Source organism: Gymnoscopelus braueri (assembly GCF_963280865.1).
Source record: "Gymnoscopelus braueri genome assembly, chromosome: 4".
NCBI lineage: Eukaryota > Metazoa > Chordata > Actinopteri > Myctophiformes > Myctophidae > Gymnoscopelus > Gymnoscopelus braueri.
The window spans coordinates 32246201-32264811 of NC_137605.1; the positions used below are offsets into that span (position 1 = coordinate 32246201).

The following is an 18611-nucleotide window of genomic DNA, read 5'->3' on the forward strand; positions in this document are numbered from 1 at the left end:
CCAAATAAATACACACAAACAAACAAAAATTTTCACTTTTGTCTCATTTGTTGTGTTTTCATGGTTACCGTAAATGTTTAAGATCCTGGAGGGATTTGTGCAATCCCTAATAACCTGAGAAGAGATAGCCTGTCTCAGCAGTGGCTCCAGACCATAGAATCTGCTGCCTAAAATAAAAGTAGATTTGTGATTTGGAATGAGGCACTACACTGTCCCAGTAGAAGCTTATTAATTCAAATTCAAACATAGCTAGAACTCAGTAATGTTAAGAGTCCCAAAAGAGCCCTGTTTCCATTCTATGTTCCAACTCTTAGGTTACAGATACGATCAGATCTAAAAGTATCTCGCAGAAAGAAAACTAATATACAAATTCCAATCTGTCTTCAGAACATCTCATTCCACTGACACCTGCCTTCTCTATTTGACCGACTATATCAAACGTGAGGTGGACTTGGTCATGTTGGACCTCCAGAATGCATTTGACACTGTAAATCACCCTATACTGCTCGATAAGTTGAAGGCAATCGGTTTAGATCCAGATCCTATTTGGAGGGAAAAGAACAGGTGCTGTGAACAGAACCTTGTCCTCCCCCCTCCCAGTGAGTTGTGGTGTTCCTCAAGGAAGCATACTTGGGCCTTTACTGTTCCTAATTTACATTAACATGTACATCAGCATACATGTGACCGCAATTTGCGCTTGTTCGCGGATGACTCTGCTTTCCTGGTCTCAGACTAGAACAAATTGCAGGTTGAAAAAGCCCTTAGCTCCGAGCTCGGTAAAATCTGCACATGGCTCGCTGATAACAAACTGTCATTAATCCTAGGTAAAACTGAATCCATTCTTTTGGGGTCCAAAATTAAGCTCAGTAATCAAAAAATCAACCAAAGAAAGAATACGATTTTTGGCCAGGATCTCCTCGTTGGTCAGTAGGAATGCACTGAGGACATTTGCTGGAGCACTCATCCAATGTCACTTTGACTATGCATTGCACATCATAGTACTCTAGCAACTCAAAGGCACTCAAATCAAAATTACAGACCTCTCAAAAGAAACCAGTCAGACTACTATTAGACCTCACACCTACAGTAGGACTAACCCCTGGCTGCTCATTATGCTAGGGTAGGATGGTTCACGGTAAAGGACTGAGTACAGCAACTAGCAATGGGCCTATTTTTCAAGATACTCAAGGGACCAGTGCCCATGTACTGTACCTGTCAAACTACTTCCAAAAAGTGAGAAACGCCCACGGGCACAACACCAGAGGGAGCTCCACTGATCTCATTCCCCCCTGATTCGGCACAAATGAATTTATTCGACTATGCCACCAAAATGTGGAATGCCCTACTAGCCAACAAAAAGTGCGACTCCGTACCCTCCTTCAAAACTGCCATAAAAGAGCACCAATTGTCTAAAATTTGCAACTGGACAAGTCTTCTAGCTTGCCAAAAGAAATTACCCGACACTGTTTGCTGTAAATATACTTTTAATACTCCTAATATTGATGTTTTCTTGTATAGTATTGATGAATTGAATACATAGGACCACAATGGAAACGAGCCCTTGGGGCTTTTTTTTTTATCCTTTTAGCATTATTTTTTTGCAAACTGTTAATAAAGCATTCAATCATTCAATAATAATAATAAAAAAGATTTCTCTTAACGAACCAACATTTCCCACATGGGCTGTCTGTATAAGTTTGGTCCAATCAATATAAGTTGTTGTTGTTCTTTACATTATTTGAGTAAGTGTGCTGTCAAAACCTAAATGTTAAACTTTTATTTAGAAAGAAAACTGTGAGAGCCTACTTAGCAGCAGCTGGTGTCAATCAATGATTAGAAGGATCAGAAAACTAAGAAGACTACATGTAACTGCCTTGATTATGTTGTTTTATTGGAAATGTAAAACAAATAGACTTAGTACAGTTAATGCTCTTGGTGAATGTTTATTTGTTAAATGACCAGATTATGTGAAAGTAGTGAAAGTGTTTTTGTCTTTTCTCTTTGTAAAGGTTTCAACCTAATTGCTGCTAAGGGTTACTATAGTCAATAGAATCAACAAAAGATGAGAGAAGTTGCCTTTTTGAGGTAACAATTTCCCTCCGTTTTTCAAGTTTGAGCATGAGGGCTTCAGATAATTCCCAAATAACTTGATAGTTACTTGATAGGTTCTTACTTTCCTATCTTCACTGTATGTATGCTGATATTTTATTATTCTTGCACCTTGACTAATCATGTAGCCAACCATATCATGTAGTACCAGTACAAGATTCGACACAACTTTGGGATCCCCCTGTATTTGTCAAAATACTTCCAAAACGTAAATGAAGTCCATGATCATAACACCGCAGAGGCAGCTCCACTGATCATGTTCAACCCAGATTTGGCACAAACAAAGGAATGAACTCTTTCTCATGCTATCCAACAAAAATGTGGAATGCCCTACCCAAAGGAGTAAAGGCGTGTAAAACCCTACTCACTTTCAAAACTGAACCTAAAGAATCACCTTCAGGAGGCTGCAATTCCAAACTGATCCCTGTCAAAGTCTTATCTATCTAGTCCTATATACGAATAGCCTTGCCCTTGGATCAAGACGTATGATGTATTTGATCGATTTTGACATTTAAATCGATAAAATTCATACAAAGTAAAATACAATACTGCCATAGATCTCGTCTTTATTCAAGGCTAATACGAATGACTTTTAGACTTTTGCAATAGATGGGTAAGGGTTACTCCACATTGTACCACCTTACATAGATGTATTACACTGTCTGTGACTGACAGACTGACCTTCAAACTGCCCTAAAGATACACCTTCAGGAGGCTGCAATTCGAAAATGGCCCCTGTCTAAGTCTTAACCTACACCCCCACCCCCCTTTTCTTTTTCTACTTTTGTACATTTTTTTCACTTTTCATACCAGTAACCTGTTAGCTGATTGTATGACTTTCTGTATAGTAGTGTGTATATCTGTCTGTCTCTTATATGTCATCATGATTTGTGTGCATGGGGATCTCATCTTAAACAAGCTTAGTGCTTATAATGAGACTCCCAGTTTAGTAGACCTTGTATTGTGAATTTGTACTTCCATGTACTGATGTTCTCATGTCTTACTAAAGTACATCAATCAATCAATCAATCAATCATGTATCATTTCTGTTTTTCATTTAAAATGCTTTTATTTTGTTTTATTTTATTTTGAAAGTTACTTTTAGTTGCTGATTGATAACGCCATCATAGCTTACGAGTCAGAACATGCCGTGGGGCCCACAGTGAATGCCGTTTTCAGCAGCATATAAAGATATGTGTTTTGCAGTGAAAATTGTTAATTACACATCGTCGTCGGAACGTGTGCAAGGTATGTAATTATTTAATTTTGCCATTATTTTGTTGCCATCTTTTTTGTTGAGTAGCTGTTTAAATGAGGCACATGCTGCTATCTTGACACTAATTAAGGTATGAGTTTTGCAAATCTGCGGTAGTACAGAAGGTCATGGAAATACGCTTTGTTTTAATTGTGTTTTGTATTATTTACAACTGTAATGTAGTTTAATTTGTTTGTTTTATTTTCTCTGAAGCTCTTGGTTTTATTTAAGTTAAAATTGATAAGATAAATCAAATCATAGTAAATCTCAGTAAAAGAACTGTCTATCGGTCAAGTCTTGGTCTTGGACAATCATTTGGCTGGGAGTGGGACTGGGTAGTGGGTAGGCGGTAGGCTAGGCCGGTGGGTTTCTCCTCTTGTCCTAAACAAAAGAGATGTATTGAGTCTTGAGTTGACAACGATTGCTGAGAATTCTCTCCTAAAGTTGCAGGCAGAAGTAGCCTACCGTTGGATTGAGGCGCTGTTCCGTGCCTTGTATTACCCCCTATCGGTCATGGTGGCGTATGAAAATGCAACACATAACACAAATCGTAAATTGAACATATTTAAAATGACCTTAATTACAATAACTCACGAATTCCCCACAACGCATTTTATAGCGAATGACAAGTTAACAAGGATACTGAAACATACACCCCGAGCCCGAGGCATGCTGAGATATTTAAAATTTTACTGGATGAGGTGTAATACTATCAAGTTGTCGTGGCCGAGTGGTTAAGGCGATGGACTAGAAATCCATTGGGATCTTCCCGCGCAGGTTCGAATCCTGCCGACAACGATACACTTTTTTTTCCTTTCTATTAAATGTCTCACATGGTTAGAAACAAACATAACTACATTCAAACCTTCGCTAGAACATTTTGACTAACATGGTGCTATGTTTTATAGATGTTTACAATAAAATGTGTGACCATTGTATCGGTTCCAGCTAGCCCTGAAACATGACTGTCATACCATGTGAACCATGGCTAGGTTCCAGCCTGCTATGAATGTACAGGCTTCGTTTCTTTGCTCAGCTTTTGTCAAGAAGTCTATTCATGCTACTAGATAAGCATTTGCTAAAGGATTCTATTGCCATATGGGACTTATACTATTATTTTATTTAGAATGCCACCCTGATCTGATGTGCGCTACTGTATGGTTACTGGTCAACAGCGACCTCTAGAGGCTCAGACCACCAGTTTCTGTCACAACCATGTCTGTCTCGTCCAGTGTTGCCATGTTCGCTTATTATAAGCCACTTTGGGCTTCTTTTTCTGTAAAGTTGCTTGTAAATATTGGTAGTTGCGGGCATAGATATATATCTATGGTTGCGGGTTGCAGTTTTTTGGGCTTGTTTCCTAATGTTGTTTAAACCAGTGGCTCTCAAACATTTTCATTGTCCTCATACGTCAGACCAGACCCCCCCTCCTCCCCCACCTGAAAATATTTTGTGCCAGGGACACCCCGCCAAGATTTGTGTTGTTAAAATGTTTAAAAAATGTTCAAAAATTACCAATTTTCCCCCCAAGATATATATATATATATTTTAATAGCAGATCTACAACGCGTTGCACGCGTTGTGAACTTGTAGATCTGCTATTTTCAAAAATAGCCGTAGCCTAGTCACTTCTTTTGGGCGCTTTTACTGTACTGTTACTTGTTTTCATAGACCTGGTTGCTTATTCCTCTCGCAGAATCTGGTAACACTGGTCTCGTCGCTACCTAGCAACGAACAGGATGCGTGCTTGCTTAGTGCTTAGCACAGTGTGCTCTCAAGTTAGCTAGCTAGCCAGCTAACGCTAGCAAGGACACCAACACTATGGATGACGACTTGGACGACCTGCTTGATGAAGTTGAATCAAAGTTTTGTCAAGACGTTTCCATCAGACCTCCAGCTCACACGGCTCCTGTTAAATCTGTGAAATGCGATAAAGAAAGCGAGGGGGAGAGAACACACAGGCATGTTTTATACAACATTGGCTAACGTTAGCTAGCAGGTCGACAGTAGTAGCTCATTTCGAATTATGAAGTTAATTTTGAATATCCTGTCGGTCTTGCAGTTTCTGTACGTTTATCAGCTGGAGCTAAACTATGTTAAATGCCCAATCCAAATTTACTTCAGTGTTTACAAACATTGCCAACATAAACAAACGTTACAGCCCCCATGTAAATCAAATACAGTTTAAATGTATGATCATGTACAGTATCTGTTGTCAAATAGTTGTCAAAGAGCGCTGTCTTCTAGATAGAATGAAAACATGTCATGATGAAGCCTTCATGGCTCTATAACCTAAACCTAACCCTAACCATAACCTTAGTGGGGAACATAGAACCCGGGGAACATAGGTATGACCCCGGTTTACAGGTGTAAACAAGTGGGTGAAATTTTGTGCAAGCTCCATTATTTCCATAAAGGAAGAAGGAGGGGGGGACAAAAGCTATCTGCATAATACACATGGCATATCCATCCGGTACAGTATGTACTAGGCTACATGAGGTTAGAGCTGTTAGACATAAGGTGCTCCAACATAGTGGCAAGTATATACATCAAGTTGGAGGTGGTGCAAAAATAATATCAGAGCTAGTATAATATCACCTTGAAGGAGCATGTCAAATTTAAATGAGAAGAACCTGCATGCCTATTGGACTATAGCTAATATATTCATATACACCATAACCTGATATAGTAAAGTAATGACATGGACTTGTGTTTTCCTGTTGTGCCTTATACATCCTAGAAGTGACACCGAAGATATTGATGCACTACTAGAAGAGCTATTAGACGAGGAATATGACTCCTCTCATCCAAAGGTGAGTGTGAGAAAAACCTACATAGGGCCAGTCTCAATGTCCCACTGTAAATTTGGGAAGTACATGAGTATTTATTTGGACGAGCGGTGGTGTGCACTTGACTCCAATAAGAAGGTTCAGTTATTTGTAAGTAGGTTCAGTTATTTGCTGTACAGGTAGCATAAACAGGCAGCAAACATCAAGCACTCCAATTAATTAAGTTGTGTATAGGATCCTCACATTATACTGATTATAGCAACAGCTGCCATTGTCAAGGTAATGTGTCATCACAAGTCACAAAATGCTGTCCCATTTATCTTTTGCAGAAAAACAAATAACGCACATCCTCTGTTCTTTGGTGCTGAGCTTTAACTGTAAGAACAGTGATAATGAGACAAAGATGGGGCTCGCAACTCACTTTTGTGCTCCAGGTTTTATTCAAACAAAACAGCTGATGATACAACGTTGCGACCCTTTCGGTCTTTTTCAAGTAAGTATACTTGAAAAAGACCGAAAGGACGTTTCGACCCTTTCGGTCTTTTTCAAGGAAGTATACTTGAAAAAGACCGAAAGGGTCGAAACGTCGTATCATCAGCTGTTTTGTTTGAATAAAACCTGGAGCACAAAAGTGAGTTGCGAGCCCTATCTTTGTCCCATTTCTCTTTTACTACATTTTAAGAACCTTGCACTCAACGCATTTATGCTGAGCTGAACTCACAGGTGTTAACTGAAGTCTGGGGATTCAGTCAGTGCTGTGGGCAACTGGACATAGTGTGGACATCGAGATTGTACAACAAAATTAATATATTTTGGGCCACAAGGCCTTCGTCAGGTTTGAAGTTGAGACCTGAAACGTTGACCCCTAATAACGTTTTCTCCTAGTAAAATACAGTACCATGTGAGAATGTGTGGAGGTTTCTGTACTTTTCATCCTAGATGATTTTCAACCCAGCACCTTTTTAAGATGTGCGTGTGACTGACTACGAGACATATTTTCATACAGATGAGATATCTACCATACAAAGAGTTCAAATGCACTCAACATAGCTGAATTTCTGGCATAATAGGCCAGTTTTCTTCATCTTAGTGTTTTGCTTCAGATTTATGCACTTGCATAGATCTAGATTATTGTTACTCAGATTTCACACATGTTGGTATATTTTATTAACATGATGAATTTTCCTAAACTTTTTCAGACTGGGCAGCTGTCAAAAGGGCCAGAGACAGGCAAGAAGCCCTTGCCTCAAATAGGAGGGAGAAAGTAAGTATATTAGTTCAAGATTTTGACCGCAGCTTTACATGTTGACTGATTGAGTAACTACAGGTTGTAAAGTAACAGAGGGAGGTAAAGAGCCTCTGTAGCAAAGGGCTTTGAAACACAACAGAATGGCCTTTCATAAATATATAATGTCATAGCTAGACTGTAGGTGGATTACACTTTCCTTAGCGTGGTAGTAATGGCTCAGAGTCAGACTTGAAAAGGTGAAGTTTCCATCTCTCCGGGAAACTATTCCGCTCTAGTACTGAATAGTAGATGGGAAACGTTTGGTATGAGAAATCATCACTTCTAGAACCGTTCCGCTAGTTACATCCCATTATCTGATTTTCCATGGTCGCAGACTAGTGCTAACTGCCATTGGCCAGGTTTCCCAAACGAAAATGAGCTCAGACGCAGCCTAGAAGCTGCGCAAGAGCCTCCACGCACATGCGCAGTAGCAACCCCGCCACGATCTATCTTCATTAGTGGCAGCTGTGTGTGCCCAACGTGGCATCTAAACTGGCTTCAGGAGACACCATCGTCGCAGGTTCTCATTACGTGTGTGCTAAAACTACATTCGCGAGACAGCATAGACGTAAAGACCTCCTGGACGAAGTCTACGTAAAGCCGACGTAAACTACGTAGTGCTGTCTGCCGCTACACTGCAGTTTAAACACCCTTTGCGAAAGTGAAATGGATCATAAAAATACCAGAGCCAACTGTCAGATGTCCTGAAGCAGTCCACTCCAAATACAACTTTTGAATAATATATTTATGAATGAAATTACAGTGGTGAGTTGACATCTGCAAGTTAAATAAAACACTAAAGTGTCCCCATTATGCAAGTAAATTAAATATACTTAAAATACCAAAAGGTATGCAAAATGTCCCATTTCCCAAATTTAATATGTATTAACATCTTTTGAAAATAGCAGATCTACAAGCTTGTGAAGCGTTGTGAGCTTGTAGATCTGCTAGTTTCAAAAGATTTTTTAACCATTCATAAAAATGTTGAGCGCAACAGCTGTCACTTTGTGAGAGGAACTGGGGACTTTCATCATAACGTTTAACTATAAAACTTCGAAATTTAGGAAACATGTTTAGCTCAGCATCATTTATATACCTTTAGTTAACTTGCCATATGCTTAATATTTTTATCAGACGATCGGATCATCCGTGAGAGTACAATTTGTAAACTTCGGGTTCATGCATAAAGGACGAAGCAGCGTAGCCCTGGTTCAGAGCGTTAGTGTGTTCCCTCTAACGCCCTGGAACACCCCTCGCTCTGCGCTTGTACAAGGAATTCCGCTGCCCTGCGAGTGCTCAAGAGTAGTAAAAATAAACAAAACCATTTCGCTACTCACCAAAGCAAAGGCTGTTTTGTGTTGTTGAAAGTCTTCTCGGAGGTGGGAAGCCTCTCAGCACCCCAACTACTCTGTAAAATACACTTTTTGGGCAGCAAATAAAATATGTCAGCGAGACGGAAATTATTTTTATTTACTCCACAGTGCCCTCTACAGATCTGTAGGATTGAACTTACCATTAACCAAAATCTGTAGAGGGCACTGTGGAGTAAATAAAAATAATTTCCGTCTCGCTGACATATTTTATTTTCTGCCCAAAAAGTGTATTTTACAGAGTAGGTGGGGTGCTGAGAGGCTTCCCACCTCCGAGAATAGACTTTCAACAACACAAAACGAGAAAGGGCGTGCAAAAGACCTGGCTATCGAGCTCAGGCTAATTAGCATGACTGGTAACGTGTCGTGCTGGCGAGTGGGAGTTTCGGGTTCAATCCCAGCTCACTGCTTCCCTATATATGCATGGATCCGGTGTTTATAAATTCTAGCAAATTCCGATCATCTCATAAGAGGTGACAGAGCCAACTGTCAGATGTCCTGAAGCAGTCCACTCTAAATACAACGTTTGAATATATTTATGCATTAAATTACATCTACAAGCTTAAGAGGCGTTGTGAGCTTGCAATCTGCTATTTAAAAAAATATATTTATACATATTAAACTTGGGAAATGGGACATTCTGCGTCCTTTTTTAAAAATATATATTTAGGGGCTTTTTTGCCTTTATTTGGACAGGACAATAGACTGACAGGAAAAGGGGAGAGAGACACAGTAAAGGTCGTCGGTACTAGAGTCGAACCCGCGACAGCTATCTTGATGGATTCCCAAATTGTGTGACATGCGCCTAGACCGCTAGGCTAGTGGACGACCCATACTAAACGCTGTGACTTTTGGTAAAAACATTTTTTTCATATACATTTATATCTTGCAGACGTCAGCTGTCACTTTGTGAGGGGAACTGGGGTCTTACGTCCTTTAGTTAACTTGGCTTGCTTAATATTTTTATCAGATGATCAGATCAGAGATCATTCGTGAGAGTACAGTACAATTTGTAAACTTCGGGTTCATGCATAGAGGACGCTCACCCTACCCAAAAAAAAAAAAGCTGTCGTTACGCACCGGCCCGGCCGCAATATATATATATATATATATATATATATATATATATATATATATATATATATATATATATATATATATATATATATATATATATATATATATATATATATATACATACATATACATATATAAATTAAATGTGTGTGTGTGTGTGTGTGTGTGTGTGTGTGTGTGTGTGTGTGTGTGTGTGTGTGTGGTCGGTCGGTCTTTTCATAGATCTATTTCGCTACGATCGGTGTTACTACCGCCCCAGGGCGCTAGTAACAAACTGCTTCGTAGGAGAGCACTGCAGGGCTACGCCTCTCGCAGAAGTAGGAGGAGAGTAGGATACGCCATTCTATCTCCCAAATGTAGTTTTAGCAGACACGTAACGCCTGGACGTGGGAAGCGATTGCACGCTGGGCACAAACAGCTGCTACTAATCAGGGTTGCCAGATCTGATGGACAGTTTCCAGCTCAAGCACAACTTAAAACCAGCCCAATTCAATAAACAGCCCTCCTTAATTCGGTTATTTCTTTAATTATTATGCGTAGTCTGGTGACATGATCGAGGCTAATAATAACCCGCCAAATATGTTCATTTTAAATTTTAATTTGATTTAATTTAATAATTACATTTGGGCTTGTTTTTAACTTAACAAGCCCAAATTTGATGTGCCCGTCCAAGGCTATTTATTCCAGCCCAATGAGTTTTGTTAAAATAGCCCAATCTGGCAACACTGCTACTAATGAGGGTTCACCGAGTCTCAGCTGTGTAGGAGGCTCTTACGCAAGCTGCGGAGGCAACGCATGAGCTGAAATCTACGTGCCTGCTAGGGTACTGCGCAGATTGTGTGGACACACGTAAGACCCGTCGTAGAACCTGCGCAGATGCTCAACGCAGCATCTCTACGAATCTCTTTGGGAAACGCGGCCATTATCTCTCAAGGTCTTGACTTTATATAGTCTGTCTACCTTCATCAAGATGACCACCCAGGCTTGATCATCTCTAGGCAATGTCACCATTGGCAATTACGGATGACGTTATTGTTCTGTTACCTAAAATGAAATTCCCAATATGGAAGGTCTTTATAAAAGTATGACTTTTATTTATGGCAAACAATTGTTTGCAGTGCTTCAGTGTTTTTATACTGGTTTTAAATCTCTTAAATATACATATTCCTTTCTGGGGGAAAAAGAAAAAGAGTGAGAGAAAAAGCTAATGATTTATTGTATAATTTTGCAGGGGCAATTATTTACATCATAAACTTTAAAAACAGTCGGTAATAATTTGTTGTCATGCAATATGCTGTCCTTTGTGAATACAGATGCTGTCCAGTTTTTCTTGGAGGAAGCTCCATCACAAACGGCATTGGAACGGCTATATCAAAAAGGTGCTCATATTAAGTATATGCAATTTCCATAATCACATTTCTCAGCACCAGCTGTCTTACTTTCGATATTCCTCTGCTTGAGGACGATGGCTAAACTTGAAACGCGTCTATAGTAAATGATGCATTCATCAATGTTAGATGGTGCAATTAAATAGTGCCTATATCCAAAGCGCTTTACATTCACACGCCGACAGCGGAGGAAACCATGCAAGGTACCAACCTGCTCGTCAGGAGCAGTTAGGGGTTAAACATACAGGAGGAGGAGGAGCCGAGGGTCAAACCTGGAACCCTCCGATTCCTGAGTGGCCGCTCTTTTTATGCACTTAATTTGTTCCAGTGTAGTGAGAACATATCACTTTTTTGTATTCAATTGGCTTACCAACCTACTCAATTGATTTATACTTTCAATTAACCACAGAAAACAAACACTGCCATCACTGCTAGAGAAAATGTGTATATAAACCAGAACTTGGAATAAAACAAATTAATTGACCCCGTTCCCCTGATCACCAGCCACATGAGATCATAGCGGGAACTCTGGATTGGACACTTTAACTGTTATTTGTCTGAAGCTTAGCTTATGATGCCTCAAAAGTGTGAAACCAGCTTTTGTGTCATTTCACTTTTTAGTGTTCAAAATATAAGAAACTCTCATAATCACCCCCCCCCCTCCTCAAACTCATGTACTCACAGACACAGACATTGTAATGGAAAATAAAAATGAATCTCTGTTAACAGGTCATGCGACCAGTTGAGGTGTACATCCTGTGACTTCCGCGTTCTTTTATTTGATGACTATGCATGGGACGCCTCCTGTGATTACCTGTTCCTGAGGTGAGTCTCAGTCTCATGAGCATCAGACTAAGCGCACGAGTGATGCAGTTGTATACTACAATTGGCTGTGTTCAGCGGAGGGAAGGCGGGGGGAGAGATATATATATATATATATACACATACACATGCATGCATACATACTGTACATGTGTGTGTGTGTGTGTGTGTGTGTGTGTGTGTGTGTGTGTATATATATATATATACAGCAGTGGGAGGAATTATTTGGCATTATAATGACAAAATTGGGCTATAATTTGCTACTCAAAATGTATTAAAATAAATGAAAGCCCAGAGTCCTAGGTCAAAGATCGCTTTTATGTGCTGAGCCTGATCATATTATGAGCAGGCAAATTAAATCATATTCCCCAGTTGTATAGTATTTCTCCTTTTTTAACATTATTTGAGTGTATCATTTGAAGATATAGCAGACTGCCTTGCAGAAATGGAAATACGCAAGTTGCATGATTATTTATTTATTTGGCCAGAGGGTGGCAGTGTTGAACCTTGGAACTAAATTTGTCACACGCATATGAACCCCACATCCTCACTCCACCCTTTATTCCTTTGCTAAACACAAATATCCACTAGCACCCATTCTAATCCAATAACGGCATGGTATGTGGAACATATTGAGGTTAAAATGATAACCATCTACCTTAGGGAAATGATCTTTTCCTAAGAGGACTGACCGTGGGTAGCTACTGGGACGTAAGTCAGGGCTTGATCAACCCCGGCTGGGTCACCAGGACGAGGGTGTATGTTGTTGCGAGACCCGAAACACCCTAGAGTAGATGTTAAAAATGGAATCAAAAGAGTAAATAGGCGATCTACAAGCTCACAATCTTGTGAGTTTATAAATCTGCTATTTTCTTTTTTCCCTTTTTTTTAATCCTTCGATTTGTAACCCTTTTTTCACCCGGTGCCAATTTGCTAAGTGATCCTGGGCACTACACTCCCCCTACCAGCCTAGGGAGGCCAGGGCCGAGCTCATGCCTCCTTCAACTCAGCATGGGATTTGGCTTTCTTTTTCTTATGGTCTTATTCCTTTTATTATTGTATTGTTGGTTGTTCTTTTTAAATGTGCTTTGGAAAAAGCACATGTCACTGTGACATTGAACTCTTGACACCTTGAATGTCTCCACAGGAGGACCCACTGTTCAATTTGATAGCCAGGGATGACGTGTTTCTGTTGTTGGAAGTAGGAAGTTAGCCCCTGCCTGGTTCTCTCCCCAAAAGTCAGTGGTTTTTTTGCATTAGATGGCTTTGCATTACAAGGCTAAAAAGCCCCACTAGCAGAAACTAGAGGCTATTCTGCTCCTTACACTCAACAGGAAAATGTGTCCGAAGTTGTGCACTAGAGGAAAGTAATGCCATCCTGCAATCTACTATTTTGGTCTGAGGATGGCACTAAAGGAAAAATGTGGTCTATAGAATAGTTAGGGTTAATCTTCCAGGTAGCCCTCAGCAAGTTCCATGGCAACCTGCCCATTACATTTTAAGGTCATTTGTGTGCAAGTGGTAAGTTTAGCCTGAGGGTGGCACTGCAAGTAAGGCCATGGGGTCACCAAAATCAGTAGGATTATCCTTGCTGAGCAAATTAGGTTTCTCATCAGATTTTGAGATATTGTGTGTGCTATTGGAGATTGTCTGGCCTAAGGGTGTCACTTGAGAAAAGGCCATTTTGTGGCCAAAATCAGCAGAGACCCTCCTCTGGGGAGCATCTATCTATAGATTCCACAAAGCTCTGTGTTTAATGTGATTGAGTGTGTATGTCTGTATTTGCATATCTCAAGAACCGCTCAACCAATCGCCTTCACATTGTGTGTGTATTGCTGACGTCCTATAGCCTGGCTCCACCCCCTGAATCGTTTGCCTCGCATTCAGGGTCTGGTGACGCTGTCGAAGGCGGTTGTTTCTCGGTTGAAAATCTGTACGACGAATCGGGATCGGGATAATCCAGTATGAACCAATCGCGTCCCATGACAAAAGAGTCCCACTTTGGCCACGCCCCCATCTCAGAAATGGGCTGCATTGAGAGGGCTTTCAGACTGAATAATGGAGTGAAACGAAATGAAAATTCAGGCTGAGTGTCAGGCTAGACGTCCTAAGGAAGTGCTGTGTCGAGTATGAAGTCGGTCGGATCAGCAGTTGTCCAGAACTAGCGAGTCATGGCGTTGGATGTAACTTGATGTGTTTGTCCGTCTATCCGTGGCGGCGTGGCCACACAATTAAACTCACTATACTGCAGTCTTTCACAAAAAAAGTAAAAGTGGGAAGTGTGACATTGTAACACTAAAGCCAAATTCCATACCCGAAAATCTCGGCCACTCGCTCACTCCCACTCGGTCACTCCGACTCCAAACCGGATGTGCTCAGGGTCCAATTATTCAGTTGCTTCTTGGAGGAGGCGAGTGGAGGAGCCGAGGAGGCTCTCTACTTCCGCATTTAGCGAGTGTACATCAAGTGTAGGCTCGACCACTCTCCACAGCTCCTCCGCGGCAGACTTCCGCATCACGTGTAGACGTTTTTTATGTTTTTTCCCTTCTCCCGTGACGTATACATGGTCCTCCTCCACATGTGGCCACACAAACAATGCTTGAAACCCGAAACCATGCCCCGAAAACACCGGCTGCCCCCCCCTCGCCCCCGCCGATCACTCGTTGCCCATCTCTCACACACACACACACACACACACACACACACACACACACACACACAGTGTAAATTAACTGAAAAGACGCAACAAGCCACTGGCTTTATTGCTTTGTATGATATAAAGTATAATACAATTATATACATTGTAATATATTGTGCACACTTATACTGTCTCAAAAGCTGATAGTTCATTTCTCTCCGTGCATGCCTCAATGCAGTGCATGGACTACTATAAATTACTGTGACAAAGATTATGTTTAAAATAATGTATTGTATTTATATATAGACTGAATATAGGGTGACTATATTCTGAATTCCCCAAAAAGAGGACACTTAACGCTATTTAACTATAGCCGTACTCATTCAATTCTGAACCGATTCTTAAATTTAAAAATTCTTTATTTGCTGTGAAGGGTCTTCTTTCATGTCTATCAGTCATGATTTATTTCGCTATCAAACAATATCAAGCAAAATCACAAAATCGTCTGAGTTTTTTTCTTTTTTCTTCGTCCCAGAAGTGGGGAGGATATCACCCAAACTCTCAAAACCCCGGACATTTGAAGGATTTTATAAACCCCCCCAGACAGCCCCCCAAAAGAGTATATGCCACCCTGCATGAATGATGTAATTCAGAGTCAGACATACTCTGTAATATACGGTGGCTGTTATACGCAGCAGTGCCGTGCGGGACTGCTGCGGGGGGTGGGGGGTCTGGGGACTGTATGAGCAAAAAGAGGGACGGGTCAGGATTTAATTCATAAATGTAAGTTTGCTCATCCTGGCGCTTCGTTCACTATTTCAGGAATAAATGGCTTTGCACAAAATGTTAACTATAAAGATAACAATGTGGCCATCCACATTGATGAATTGTCTATTCTATTCTGTATTATTCTATACCTGCATATTATTCTATGCATGTATATTTTCATCCACGGCTCTGGTCCAGCTGTTTGAGACGTCATAAGTGATCGCGGAATTTGCCGTCGCTTTGAAATGACGCTAAGTGCAGTCCGATCCTTTGACGGCAACCGCTCGACCACTCCGTCCTCACAAATTATCCTCGGCTCCTCGCAGGGGCGGGGCTTAGGTGCGAGTGGAGGAAGCGAGGAGAGTGAGCGAGTGACCGAATTTTGGGGAATGGAATCTGGCTAAAGTCTGTTTGGTGGAGAGCCACCTTAACAGGAAGTAACATGTCTTCATGTCTCACTAGACATGAAGACCACAGTGCTTCTGTTTCCATTTTGTATTCACGTGCAGGTTTTGGGAGGTAGAAAGCTTAATTCCTGGTGACATGTTGTCACTTGTTACACTAATATGAGCTGGCAGGCCAGCATGATTATAACAATGAACACTCACAGCAGAGATGTACAAAGAGTTGGAGGAGTGGGAGTTTCATCAACACCCAGCACTTGTTTTTATCTCATCACCTTACCTTTACATAAACTCACAGGAACAAGATGGCAACACCGGCGGCGGCGTATGGCCGCAGCTGTGCTAGCTACATGTAGTCCTATAATCTTTTTATTCTTTTAACCCTTTTAACCTTTCTTACGCTTACAGCAAAAGTAGCTGTAGGATACAATTGTACGCAGTTAAAGAATAAATGAATAGACTATTAGACATGTAGATTCTATTGGGTGCAGATTATTGTATTTTGACATACCTATTTTCTGGGGGGATTTTTTTTTTGTGTGTGTTTGTTCCTACATTTGGCTGCCCTCTGATTGACCACACATAAAGGACAATCAAATAAAATGGAACGAATGGGTCCACCTTGAACCAGAATTGGAAAAACTCTCTATGAATGCAATTATATGAATGCAGTGATGGTGCCATGGTTACCATGTAACATTTCAGACGTTAGCCTTTATTTATTCGGGACCACAATGGAAACAAGCCCCCAGGACTTTTTTGTGTTATCCTTTTAGCCTAAATGTCTATCTGTACCTTGTGCTGTTTACATTTCTGTCTAATAAAGTATTCAATCAATCAATCAATTCCCTGCAGAGGTCACTCAATAACCTAAGGGGAAATGGGTTACAGTATATTGAATGCAAACCAAAATATATCTTCAGCCAGCTCCACACTAAAGAAGTTTATGTACATCCTTATTGTCCTTGCTTTCTTGCTTGCTTTCTATGACTGACTGACTTACTGATTGTCCTTTCCAGAAACAACATGCCAGACAGTCAGAAGCTGAGGGCCAAATTGAAGAGGAAAAGAGGGACACGGGCATATGCCTGTCAATGCAGCTGGTTCTCATCTGAAGATTTAGCAGACCTGAGGGACCAGACACTGCTTAAATGGGTGTGTGGCACACATGATACCTGAACATTGGACAGACGATTCTTGGGATGTGGACTGTCTCTGTCTCTCTCTCGTTCTTCTCTTAAACTCACCAAAGATTTCAACACTTTTATAGTCTCTTAAGAAAACATTCAGTGTATGATGCTCTGTTACACAAGACAATGTTGTTTGTGACAGTAGGCGGCATTGTGAGACCTACAAATGATGTGATGTAATTGTCCGTTAGTGCTATTCAAGTACAGTAACCACCTACAGTATGTCGAAGCCAGACTTAGATGTTAATGGTTTCTTACTTCCACAACACTTCCTGAAGGCGGAAGCAATATGTGCTGAATAGCATATGTTGAATTCAGAACAGAATATATTCATGTCTGACATTTTTATATCGTTAAATGTGTTTTGATTTGTCAGAAAGTATTTATATTGAGTACCTATGTGTGTACAGTATATTATTGGGATCTTTCCATTGATTATTTCTCTTGACTCTAATAAAGAAGTTGTTCTCATTGTGTATTAGAATGCAAAAAGTTGTGGTCCTTGGACTAAAGGTGCACATAGATAATGATTAAAACTAAGGAGAAAGTAAAGAGGCTGCAAACTGGAGCTATCATAGCTATTGTTCCATCTACTGTCCAACTTTTAGATGCTGTTCTGTTGGTAAATGTTTGACGAAGTATAACGGCTTAAAACAGCTGGTTCTGATATTTAACAGACTTGTAAATCACAAACTTGCCATTAGAGATTCCAGTAAAATATGAAACAGGCTAAACAGCAAGCTATGTTCTGTAAAGTCAGTGTGGTAAAAGGTAAGTGGGCGCTATATGGGAGACCCAATAATTTGTGTATCCTTAACTTGTCTGTAAACTATCCATCTTTAAAATATTGTAATCTTATGTAAATTATAAATTAACTGAGATTCAAGCAGCATTTAAAATGTGATGGACACCCCAGCAGCATACTGTATGTTAACTTTTCTTTTTGGTTTATTTATTTAGTTTATAATTATTTTCAGTAATACATTATACATGCAAACAAACACGTGTCAATTTGGTTAAGATCAGTTGTGCTATTAAGTTCAGTTTTTGTTCAGTTTAAGTTGTTCTAATTTATTTTGGGCCCACATTTTGTAATTTGTTAAAATATTTTTTGACAAAAAAGGAAAAGAAAAGAGAAAAAAAGAGAATTATTTTAAACAAACACCGAAGTCTCCCTGTGTCTCTCTTGCTGACCAACTCAGTCCCTAACAATGTTCATGGGCTTTTGTACAGTATGTGTGCACGCATGCTTACATACAGTACATGTCTGCCTGTAAGTGTGTACATGCGTGAATATGCATTCATGTTGGCGATGAGGCTATTCCAACTGTCTCCAAGAAACCTGCGAGCCTAGGTCAATGCTATGATGCCTCTTCCAAAGACAATGAAAGGAAGGATGTTGCTAGTGGTCTGGAGCACATGTACAGAACCATATGCTTCCTGGCGAGTTCAAGCTCTCGTACATGCAGGTTTCAAAGGTGGAAAAGCTGGAGAGACTGATCACAGATCCATT

The 18611-nt window shown here is 40.4% G+C and overlaps 1 protein-coding gene across 1 annotated transcript; it reads left to right on the forward strand.

The window, feature by feature from the left end:
• Nucleotides 1-5158: 5158 nt before the first annotated feature.
• Nucleotides 5159-17541, forward strand: cfap418 (cilia and flagella associated protein 418). Its single transcript, XM_080425622.1, has 6 exons — nt 5159-5325; nt 6105-6177; nt 7353-7417; nt 11202-11267; nt 12006-12101; nt 16928-17541. The coding sequence occupies exons 1-6, from the start codon at nt 5186-5188 to the stop codon at nt 17085-17087; spliced, it is 600 nt and encodes a 199-aa protein (XP_080281748.1). The 5' UTR covers nt 5159-5185; the 3' UTR covers nt 17088-17541.
• Nucleotides 17542-18611: the final 1070 nt, after the last annotated feature.